Here is a 12,945-nt window from a genome sequence, read left to right on the forward strand (position 1 = left end):
TTTTGTGTTACTTTCATTTTGCTTCAAATATGTATCTTCTTCCCTCTCCCCCTATGCATTGTCTGTGTTCGACCCTGCTCTTTACCGAGCCCCTGTGCTTTATGTGTGCTCGTCCCTGTTCTCTGTCGAGCCCTGTTAGCATGCTAGAGTAGGGAGATTACTATTTGTCTCATTCCTAAACATGTTCTAACTTACTCTTTATATATTTGTTATGTGGGAATGACATTTAAAAGCTTGGGGGTATGTATTTCCTTCTCCTTCCCTTTCTCTGTGCTTTACTGGCTCTCGGTGTTAACCTTGCCGAGCCCCTGATGATGATCTTAGGGTATGGTTTAGCACTCCAGTTGCCACTATGCTTGTATTTGGAAATGTTTATTACTTAGAGCATGTGATAAAATAAAAATATGCATATATGCTAGAAGTTAGATTTGGCATGCTATTAATAGCATGTTTCCTATCTCCCAAGGCATACTTATGTTGGAAGTAATTAAGAGGGTAGCATTTTTCCTATCTCCCAAAGCTTACTTATGTTGGAAGTAATTAAGAGGGTGGTTTTGAAATAATTGGCCCTTCTCATGAGCCTGTTAGTATGTGTATTGCGAAGCTTTCATACACTTTCACTCAAAGCATGTGGTAGTTCTATTTTGAGATGTCTTAAAAGCATAAGAATATTGTTCTAACTTTTATTGTGGCTTAGTGTTGGGGGTCTCAATTGCAGCTTGGTTTTCGACCCTTGTTGGGTTCGGGTTTTAGTCTTGCTTGGCTCTGTTTGGTCTTTAACTAATCTGTACCTTGATGAAAAACTTGGGTTGGCTCGGTTTTACCTTAAGATGGTTGAGATTTTAATTTCTGTTAAGGCTCAGGTTTTAATCTATGCTTGGGCTCTGTTTTGGCTTTGAATGGCTCGATTTTAGCTTTCCTTGGAGCTTGGTTTTGCTTGTTTGGCCTCGTTTTGGCCTTGAATGGTTCAGTTTCTGTCTGGTTCTGCTCCTACCCGAGAGGTAGCTTGGGAGCTTGATTTGGTTTGTTCTTAGTCCTACCCGTGAGCTTGCTGGCAATCCCTTGGGGTTGTTTGACTCCTACTCGAAGTGGCTTGGGTGTTGATTGATGAGTCAAGTTTAAATGTACGTCTTTGCCTTATCTATAAAGTGAGGTGATTGAAGGATGTGTTGAACAATTTCCTTGTGGCCTACTTGGTGAAATTGGAGTCGGTTTGGAGGCTTTGTGAGGGTTTGTCCATTCACTCTCCTATGTATATTAAATATATTCATATAATCGATTCGGGTTTGCCTTGGCCGTGAGCCCCTTTTGGCCTCAGGTTTGCCTTGACCGTGAGCCCCTTTTGGCCTTGGGTCGCCTTAGCCGTGAGCCTCTTCTCCTTTTGGCCTTGGGTTTGCCTTGGCCGTGAGTCACCTGTGGTAGTTTATTCGGGTCTGGAGCTAGAGGGTGCTGATATGGGCTTTTACCCATGAATTTTCTTGGCGTTACCTCACTTAAGCCGTAGATCTTACACCTCAGTGCGTTGGAAAAATTTTGTGTTTGTTTGAGGTGTGAGGCTATGGATTAATTTGGAAGTTGGAAGATTTTGATATCAACTTGGGGTTTGGGAGGATTTGCAAGCCTTATTTGGGAGAGCATTTGGTTAATTTGATTAATCCTACGTCTTTGGGGTTTAAAAAATCAGCGCAAAGTAGCCTTTTATGTTTGTTAGGAAAGACCTTGGGCCCTACTTTTACAGGTCTTTTTGATAGGAGTTTTGAGAACTGATCAATTCTCTTTTTCGGTGTTTTAGATGGATCAGTGTCTCCTCTCTCTCACCCCATTTTTTGTTCTTTTCTTTCCTTGCTTCTTGGTTCGGTTTTTGACGCTTATGTCCGACACATAAGTGTCCACGTATAGTCTTTTGTTATACGTGAAACCATCAAGCAAGGTCGCAAGTAGTTTGTTTTGGGGCGTAGGGTGGTGATGATAAAGGCACACCGAAGATAGAGCGGAAAGATGCCCTATCTTATAACATCAAGATCCAGGTATTTGATGAACAATAGGATAACGATATCCTTCACCGACATTAGTCTAGTGAGAGTTGGCTCGAACCTCCTCAGATAGTTGGCAGTCTCACGCCCTACAGCGTAATTGACTTGTGGATAATAAAAATTGTTAAAACTTATTTCAAAAAGAATAAAAATATATTTTTTGCTATAAAATAAAATTTGATAATATCTTTTTTGAGATCTATGTGCATGTCAAAAACATAAATTTTAAATGTACATTTTAAAATTGATTGTCCAGCTAACGAATACCTGTTTAGGCTGGGAAGTAGCCCTCTAGGTGAGGTTCAAGACACACTTCTAGACGAGTGACGGGTTCTATACATTCGGGTGACCGAGTAGCCTTCGTGGACCCTCGAGTACATATACATATATCTGAGCCTAGCCCTACACAAGTGCTTGCTGTCCCTCTTTGCCTGAACTTTTTGTTTTATCGAAGCTTTGGACATCGCACCTCGTGTTTCTTTTTTTTTTTTTGAGATTTTTCCGAAATTTTGAGGATTTTTACTTGAGTCTTTTCTCTTTGATTTTCTCGAGCTTTCGGTCATGAGTCGTTGTTACACTCTTCTTCAGATTTTCTGAATGTCGTTTCTTCCAGACTTCGCTTTTTGCAATGCATTTCAGTTTGCTATATTTAAGAAGTAGCGGATCTCACAGGCGTACAAGTTTGCTTTACGTTTACAGCATTTCATTTTCCTGTTTATACTTGCTACTGTTCTGTACAACATGTTATATTACTCTTGTTTATACCTGCTATTGTTCTGTAAAACATGTTATCCTATTCCTTTTACTGTACCTGTTACCGCTCTATATAGCATGTTATACTGTTATTTCTACTATACCTGCTACTGCCATGTATGGCGTGTATACTGTTTCTTTTATTGTGCTTTCTATTGCTTGTCGCCATGTATGGCGTGCATACTGTTTCTTTTATTGTGCTTTCTATTGCTTGTCTTATACTGCACATTTTATATTATATAGCCTTAAGCATGCATTTTTTTCATATAGGATGTTTAGAGGACTAGTAACATAGGGTCGTTTTAATTGGACACCTTAGAAAACTTAAACTCGTCATGACAAGGAGCTTGGAACTAGCGCGATGGGCAACATGATCATCTTCAACAGCAGAACATGTCTTCCCCAACTAAACCATTCATTTCCTAGAAATTAAAATAACAATCCATAGGACTTGAGGTTATTCGCTTAGCGCAACATAAATCCTCAACCTTTTCGTTAGATATTTGTATGGCTCCACTGTATGATCTAAATCCTAACTCGTTTTAGGATTCTGAGGTTGTCGTTCGTTACGACCTAAATCCTCGCATCTTTCAGGTTATTTGTGTGATTGTTTCACACGAATGTAAGCCCTAATTAAATAAAATTGGCAGGATAACACACTTTAATATTTTTCCTCGAAACTGAAACCAAACCATAGGGTAGATTGGAAAGCTACCGAGGATCTCCTCTGGATCTGTGGTATCCCCTAGTTCTTCTTCCTTCGGATTCTGTAATAAATGTTCCAAGTTTGAACCATTCCCTTTTACACATCTCTTTGTCCGATTTCGTTGAAAAACCCTATCATTTTGAAGTCCTTGAAGATAATTTTTCCTGATTTTTATCGAGAGTATTCTTAAGTGATTTCGGTCATTTAAGATGTAATTAACTATAGGGGCTTGCCCTTATAGGAAGTTTTTCCGGATCCAGCTTGAAATAAACCTTATTTAATTTTTCATATTAAATAGGGGAATTTGTCGGCAAATAAAATGGTTTCGCAGGACAAACAGACGTCATATATATCTTAGTTTATTTGATCGAGTCTCATCCTCAAGTCTTGTGTTTATCCCTCGGGATAGATACAGGGTTTGAGGTAAAACGCTCTTTCATTTAAGTTATGAAAAATATGGGGTCAGTTTGATTTTCATATTTGATTTTAAACTTAAATCTATATGTAAATTTGAACGTCCTTCCGAGGCGGGCGACATGATTTCGATTCCGGTGACCGACAGCTTCTTACGGGCGACTCCTTCCCCATCCCACTTTTCCCCGCCGACAAGGATCTTGGTCGGTTTCTTATCATTTTCCCACCATCCATTTTAAGCTCAAGGTGCTAAATTTTGTAATCTAAATTCTAAGTCTGCTTCTATTATATGTTGAATACTCACTGATTAATGACTAGCTTTAATCAAAAGTGCTCTACTGTTATTGGAAGGCATAAGCCTATGGGAAACCTTGAACCCCATATCAAAAGGTACTCACAGAAAGAGAGCGAAATCTATGGGTAATGTCTTATCTACAATCTAATATGTCTTATGAAAATTCAACCCGACAAAGCTCTTGAAAATAATGGGAGTTTGGGCGTTGAATTTTCGGAACCCCGAATGTGGCGTATTAAAAGGTACTGTGGTATATGTAGATTAAAAGTATTGGGTGTTAGATATGTTATTTAAGAAGTTTTGACTGCATGTATGTAAATCCCCTCTCAATCTATTTCTATTGTATTGGCTGCTTGGATGTGTATGATGGAGCTTTGAAGAATCATTGTTTAAGGGCTTTGAAGGAGAACCAAAGGTTAATCATGTAACGGTGTTTGAGCGACCTGGTTTACAAGAGTTTCTGCAGCAAATTAGTGAATTTGCTGATCTAGTTCTTTTCACAGCTGGTCTTGAAGGTCAGTTATGTCTTAATTAATGATGACCTTTGTTCTTTCTTTTGGGTTCTCTTATAACTTTCTTCATTCCATATTACTGTTGTTATTATGAATACATGCTGTTTCAGGTTATGCCAGACCACTTGTTGATAAAATAGATGTTGATAACAGATTCTCTCATCGTCTTTATCGCCCTGCAACTGTCAGCACGTAAGTCATGTCCATGTTTTCTTCTTCTTGACCACCTGGTTGACTACTATTGTTGGTAGTACTGATCCAATTATGTTGTGTTTCTGTGGGATAGTTTATTTCTTTTTTTATGATATCTGATCGAATATGGATGCATGGACTGGCTATTATGGCATTATTGAATAAGAAAAGGGAGGAGACTCCTTTCTTAATGATACTTTTTGAACTTTTGAACCAAACATCTAAGGCACTTCGGTTTGATAAACATGGCTACTGCTTGTGCTGTTTGCAGGTCATAGATGTATAGATCTTATGTTATTGTCTATCATTACATTGATAAAAGTAGATAAACACAGTTAGTAAGGGCTCCAAGTGTCTGAGTTGCATTGAAAATTATCCGTGCTAGAGCATAAAAACATGTCTAATTCATGGACACATCCTCTTAAAAAAATGAAAGCTTGCTCATATGAACCGCATTCCTTGAGGAAAGCTTTAAGCATCCTCTAATTCGTGGACATAATGCACTTCTTCAGGCATGCATTGAAGAAACATTTATCCCCTAGTTACTTAGATTATCTACTTCAAAGAAGAAATAGTTCTTCATCCAAGTTCTTCCTTGGCATTGATCCATCTCCATTGTGAAATTACACTTTAAAGGATGCCAGTTGTGGTAGCCATTTTTCTTAGACCTTAATTACTTGACCAAAGTGTTTTACTTGAGCATGAATTCTGGGTAATTTTTCTATGTAATCCAAGGCCAAATTTTGTTGCCGTCAAATTCATGACCTAGAATTTTGAACTGAATACATGTACAAAAAAACACCTATTTAGCAGTTTTATTTTGTGCTAAAATTTTATGCTTCACTATCATTATTGTCAGTCTACTTTAATTTTTAGGCAATGACCCGGTGATGCCAATTATTTGTGGCTATTCCATGTGCTTTTGAACTTGTGAGGATTATATAGTACAAGTATTTATGATCTTAATTTCTCAGGTGAAGACATGCTTAAAATATAATCTAGATTCGTTAAGTACTTCTAAATTCAATTTAGAGCAATAATTTATGTGATGGTATGAAGATGTGCGCTATTCAGATCTTTAAACTTATACATGACTTCTACCTTCTAAATCTTTGATAAACCTTGTAAACTAACTATTTAGAGCAATATCTTGTTTAAGTGCTTCTAAACTATCGTATGAGAAACCTTATAAACTAAATATTCTTTGTTGTTCATGCTCTGGTGGAAGATATCTACTATGAAGAATGATTTGTTAATTTTCTTTCATGCTCAAAATTTAGTGTGGAATGCATTTATTATGCTAATTGAAATTTAACTTCAAATCACGAATAAAATCATGCACTTTTTTGACACAATAATAATTGTTTTTGCAAATAGAAAAACTAGATTTTGGCCAGTAGAATTTGCTTTTTTAAATATTTTTATCCAAAGTAGTCTTGCGCATAATCAGGTCAAAAGCATGACATGAACATGCTTACTTGAGGACTTCTAATCCCATGGTTAGTTTGATTAATGGATGACCAATTTATTCCAATCTATAGTAGGATTTAGCATCCTTATTTATGATTACCTTTTAATATTTATAATATGATTGCTTACATGGTTAAACACTTTAATGAAAAAAAGGAACCTAAGATAGAACAATTGTCTCAAAGACAGCATGAAAACTTGGATCAAATAAGTTGACGAAGGCCATGCTCTGGGATGTAGATGTAAGTCAGGCTCAAAAATGCTGACAAATGTCAAGCTTGGAGATTATGAAAAATGCATATATTTTACTAGCATGAATAAAGGAAAAATATCATTCATTAAATAGATGAAATCCAAGTCAAATGCATTTTATTCCTTGCATTTCAATTCCACGTTCATATTCCTAGAAAAATTGAATTTAAAATGTTGGTTTCCTATAGATGGCTCAATTTGTTTCAAATTTAAGTCCTTATCTAGTGAATTATAGTATACTAAATGCACTATAAATCTAGCATTCCCACAAATCTTAGAAGAATGAATATGATGTATAGGAAATTTGGCTAGGTCTTAGAATAATAATGCGAGAGATAGAGGTAGTCAATTGATGTACAAATAAAAGGGGCGAAAGAGTAACGAAAATCCAGATGTAAAGAGAAGTAGTTGACAAAATAACATCTAAAGAAAGAGAGGGAGAGAAGGGGGAGAGAGGAAATTTGCTTTGGTTCTTCTGTTTGTAGCCATGAAAAAATTGTCTTAGTGTAGTGTAAGCATGGTAGCGTTGATGCAAGTGCGGTGATGCTGCAAACAAGTGCATTAATACAAGAAGCAAGTTCAATAGTGCTAGAAAAATCCTAATGATGGATAAATATTGTTCTTTAATTTGTTCTCTCTTTTTTTTTAATGTTGTTCGACTTTCTGCTTTTTTGCCCCAATATTTAAACAACTAAGAGAAGGTATCGTCTCCTTCTTAAAAATGGCGAAATATTTCTTTGCAGTCGTGAACTTATGACAATAATTTTGTTGAATCATATATATTTTTTACATTTTTATTTTAGTTTCTTATTTGTTCTTTTTGCGTCCCTTCTTTTTCTATTTTGAACAATGATTTTCAACTGGTATGTGTTTTAAGGTTTTGAGAAAAAGTTTGAGAATATCAATATGTTTGATGGATGATATTGATACTAAATGATTTAGATTGAGGACTAAATATACTATAAGAAAAGTCATCTTTTTTTCTTGAAGACATAGCCAACATACATGAACCAAGAAGATTAGGATCTCTTGAATAAAAATATGGGGCATTTACATGTATAGCACACAATTCTTATGCATTTACATATCTCTCACCTAAAATTTCATATTTACCCGCATAGCACTCAAATATTTTATATCACATCAAAAATAACACTATTACCACATTTTAAAAGTGGAATACACATTTTCATGCATAGGTTAAAGCACTAAAATGCTAATTATATAAATATGAAAGTTTAGGCACGAGATATGTAAACACATAAGAATTGTGTGCCATGTATGTATATTTCTCTAAAATCATTACCTTCAAAACACAACACGAGACGACCTTAACGAAAAAGATGAAAGACCTATAAAATGCGTGCTAATGCTATAAATTATAAACGTGGATTTCTGATAAGAATTTTTAAATATCAGCATGATAAAAATTGCTTGTATGGCCAAGTAAGTCAATAAATTCAATTTGATCAACAATCAATTGAGTTTAGTTGATATGAACTTTAAGATGAATTTCTTGTCTTACCTTATTGGCGTTACTTTTGGAGAGCTAGAGTATGTTGTGAAGTTGAAGCTCAATGATGGCCGAGTTCTATTTCTATATCAGGACATGGACAGAGGCTCAGATGAAGGATCTTCTTATGCTTAAAATATTGGAGGTCGAAGTAGGAATAATCCAGGTAGGTCCAAAATTGAAGATGTAGATAAACAATTTGTGGAAGAGATTGTACAGAAGTCATATGCTTACAGTGTTGAAAGATAGAGCACATGAAAAGGTATTGGCCACAATAGAAATGTCAACAAAATATTTACCACAATGAAGATTCAATTATTTCCATCATAGAAAAAATTCAGTGCATTGAACCTCGATGTTGATTTTTGTATAGAATATTGTATACTGAACTCAAGTCCATCTTTTCACTTTACATAGCATAAATGGCATATGTTTAATCATTTTGTCAGAAACAATTGGAAGTATATCTTGTTGATGATGGGACCTAAAGTATTGTGGCTTTTGGTGATGTTTTAAATTAGAATTGGAAATAATTACGTAGAAGTTTCACAAGATTAGACATTATAAGACTTAAGGAGAATTTAATATCTACAAAACAGCATGATGAAGGAAGATAGCATTTAACTTTCAATATTGGTAGTTAAAAGACAACCAAATATGCTGTGAGCATGCTATGCGGTAATAAAAATGATAATGAGATTTTAAGCTTTGAAGTAGTTGGTTAACAGTATACTCAAATATTAATTTATCCATATAGTATTAAAGTTAGCACACGAGTGAGAAATGAACAAATATTTAACAATTAATAGACATCTATTTAAATATCATTATTTTGGATTTACCTAAGTATAGAAAAATCAAGATTTTAAAGGTTGGAAAGGAACTCAATTCTCAAAATTTGGACTTCCATTCACTATTGTCTAGTAGCCATCTCTAATGACATTTCTTTATGGCTCATGATACAAAACATTTTCTTCGATGACTCCATCATATGGTTTTATGCTCATTTTCTATAAACTTTATATGATGTACTAGCCTTTTTTGAATATTTAGTATTTTGTGGAGAATGAGTTTGTTAAATTAGCGTAAAAGATCAGATAATTAAGAGAGGATGACATCAAGGGCTCAAGGGAATTTTGTACAACTAATGGAATCTATATAGAAAGGGTAATTCAAGACACTTCAAAGCATAATGGGATTATTGAGTGCATTAATAAAGCTTTAAATGTAAGGGTTAATATGCATGAGGTTATGTATAGGATTGCTTACGAAATTTTAGGCAAATGTCCTTAGTTTTTTTGCTTATTTGATCAACGAAGGATTCTATTCTGTATGCTATGAGTCATCTAAATAATTCTTGATTGGTTAGGAGATGAGCAGAACTTTTTCAATTGAAGTTTTAGTTGTACTTCTTCTGTTTATGTGTATTCCATTTGTGGAGATCATAGCATTGACAAGTACCATTATATATAATAGTATCATTAAAATAATATTACTACTAATGCTCTTTCAACTTTGATCAATTCAAAATCTATTGCCAAGATGATCAGATCCATCGCTAATTGATGGTGTTTTCTAAATTAAAGGAGTTTGACATGAAGGGCTTGGAAGAGTGGAAGAATGCTTGGGATGAGAACTGCTAGTGATTGATTGATTTATTTATTGAAGTTACGTGAGGTTGAGCAAATTAAGAAGGAATTAGTCAGATTTAATTTGCTGAAGATTAAAATTTTTAGCACTCCCTTCTTATCCATTTTAAATCTCAAAAATAATATTGATGTGAAACTAATAGGTTATATAAGTTAAGTTCATTAGCTTCGACTATTAGTCACTAATGTTTGATTTTTATGCATAAGACTCGATATGGCCCGTGCTGTCAAAGCTTTAAATAGATATCTACCAACTTTAAAGAAGAAATATTAAGAGCCCGCGAATTGAACATGCATTTTTTGAAAGGTACTACTAATATCTCATTGTTATTTGACAAATCTATCATTAAATTATAGGGATTTGTTGATGTTGATTTGAATGGTAGTTCAGATTTTCAGAATATTACAGGATATACCTATTGCTTGGCTGTTGCTTCTGATTTGCTTGCATTTACCATCAATAGGTCCTTATCTACCATAGAGTCAAATTTTTGTTTAATTACTATTAATGGCTATGAATTGGTTTGAGTAATTATTTGGGAGGAGAACAACTTGAGTGACAATGCTCTTTTTTTTTAAATTAAAGTGTCACAAATCTAGATAAGAACAAAATATTTCATTATAGGGTAAAGTATATTCAGCTTAGGTAGGAATCATGTTATCCCAGCTCTGTTGGAAGTGGCAGATTTTTATCATTGAAAATAATAAGTTTGAGAACTTGATTGACATGCTTATGAAGCTGGTTGCATATAGGAATCTAGGATTGCATGTTTGTTAACTTTGTAGATTATTAAGAGGTGTTGTATTGAGTTACTGTAAATTCGTATGTAAGATGCCTCTTTTGTGGGAGATTATTAATGTGGGGCCCATGTTTAGCTTTGTTAGTCAAGATGAAGTGCTTCATGGATAGTTTCCATGTCAGATAAGTTTCCATGCATTCCCATCTTTATGTTTCATTTATGAAAAGGTGGAATATTAAAATCAAATTTTTGTTGCGATGTTTCTATGGATGGGTTATTTTATTTTAACTTTTATGTCCTTATCCAATGAACTTTGATAGACTAAAAGCATTGTATATATAGAATTATTCCTATTGAGAAAATGTGTGTGAATGTGTTGTAGTGAAAAAATGATCGAGATAGCGCGGCTGAGGGGATGGAAAGGAGATGATGGTGTTGTCTTGATGCATTGTAAGCATGTTAGGATGTCAGTTCAAGAATAATGTTGATGCAGGACCTTTCTGGTATGATCATCAATTAATACAATAAATTAGTGGTAACCTTCAACTGACAAAACTGGAATAGAATCCCATATGCCAATATGCACTTCTCCATTTTCATTGACTTCAACATTGACCCGCCTTTGGAGAAAGAAATTTTCGTTTGCTTGCCATGTAGACAATCTCCTATGAAATTCAAATCTACAGATTTAGAACTTTGAAGTTTATTTATTGAAAGTAAGTACTTAATACCTTTCTCACTCATATGCCTAAGCATGTACTGTCATAAATTTGCATTCATCTTGATTTCAACCACATCAATAAAATTCTTCATTTCATTGATCTGGTAATGAGTATCTTCAATGTTGTCCTAAGCCACCACCTTTGCCCTCCAAGTCACCTTCCACAAGTCACCTGTGAAAGTAGTTACGTATCCTGACTTTGTAGCTAGCTCATAGAGATCAAATTTTTTTTCGAACTTGAAGACGTCTGACTTCATTGAGCTTCTAAACTACTCTATTTGACAACTTGATATTAACAACACCCTTTCCTACTATATTGTAGGTCTTACTATATCCTAAATAAACTATCAATTGATCACTCTATAAGTGTAATTTTGAAACATCTCTTTGGTGGGGTAGCATAAAAAGAGACTACTGAATCTACTATCAAAGATTCAAAACTGACTAGGAATAAAATTAGGGACTCATATTGGATTCCTTTGTAGAGAGATTCCTTTCTTGTCCGGATGCATTCAAGTATCGCTCCTGATTCAAAATGGGGTTTGCGGAAATAAAAGATCGATGGCTTGGGTTTCACAAAGAATATTATGTCAGAAGTTTTAAGCAGAATAGATGAACAAACAAGCAGAAGATAATTTATTAAGCAAACGACTTACAAGAACAGAAAACACCAGAGAATTAGACACCTTCGGATGACTTCCGATGTCTAAAACCCTTACATGACATGCATATTTATAGCCAGGGAAATACCACAAACCAGCCATGGTTTTATGAAAACCATGAGCTCAAAAGCTAAAAGATTCCCACTAATAATTTAGTGGGTACAGTACAATACCACAAACCATAAAACCTGCCCATGGTTTTGATAAAATCATGGGTTGTGAATAATTTACATGATAATGGCGGGATCCACATAACAGTATGGGCCCACTACTCTCCACACATGTCCGACTCAAACCTTATTGTTAAGTCATTTATCCGTAGTAAGTTGTATGACATGTATAATGTTTGTCAGTTCTCGTAGATTGCTATCGACATACGGTCGGAGGTTACTGTAGGCATTATCTCTGCTAGATAATGCTTTACAGTATTTTGCTTTTGTATTGTAGATGAACCTGAGTACTCCCAATTCATTAATGACCTTTTGGATTCAATGAATTATCCTGGTACAGGTATCTTTTTACAAATTGAAAGATCTTTTATCCCCTTCTGCATGACAGTCTTCTTGCATAAATCAGATATGTATAGGTAGATAAACCTTATTCGAGGCATTACCCCCACAGTATTGCCTGAATGTTTCTTTTGAAATGTCTTATCAATCTCCTCCCCAATAACAGGAGGCAGCTTTTTAAAGAATTTTTGGGATAATTCGTTGTCAATATACATTCGCCCAGACTTGGCAGCAAGAACTTTGTAATCATTCATATATTCAAACAAATTTTTTATCTCTCTGCATGTCAATCTCTCAAGATCTAGGTATGCTCGATTTTGTTCATCAGTAGTACCTTGATATGGATCCTCTAACAGAATAATTTTTCGGATTTGTGAAATGACGTTCTGAGGATCATCAGCAAGCTGGATAAGCGCTTCATACTCCTGCTCGTAAGCCATTCTCCATTGGATCCAGATTTTCTTCTCAGTTTCTCCAAGAAGATTCTCAATAAACATGACTTTAGACTTGTTATCTGCGAATTG

At 34.9% G+C, this 12,945-nt stretch overlaps 1 protein-coding gene across 1 annotated transcript in view; it reads left to right on the forward strand.

Annotated features, from left to right (window-relative positions):
* The window catches only part of LOC110020624 (carboxy-terminal domain RNA polymerase II polypeptide A small phosphatase 1-like), a 43,587-nt gene that overhangs the window by 15,373 nt on the left and 15,269 nt on the right, over positions 1-12,945 (forward strand). Inside the window, exons 3-4 of the mRNA XM_020718781.1 lie at positions 4,596-4,716; positions 4,824-4,905. Coding sequence (XP_020574440.1) covers positions 4,596-4,716; positions 4,824-4,905 — 203 coding nt within the window. The remainder of the gene's footprint in view (positions 1-4,595; positions 4,717-4,823; positions 4,906-12,945) is intronic.

This window comes from Phalaenopsis equestris, unplaced genomic scaffold (assembly GCF_001263595.1).
Source record: "Phalaenopsis equestris unplaced genomic scaffold, ASM126359v1 Scaffold000105, whole genome shotgun sequence".
NCBI lineage: Eukaryota > Viridiplantae > Streptophyta > Magnoliopsida > Asparagales > Orchidaceae > Phalaenopsis > Phalaenopsis equestris.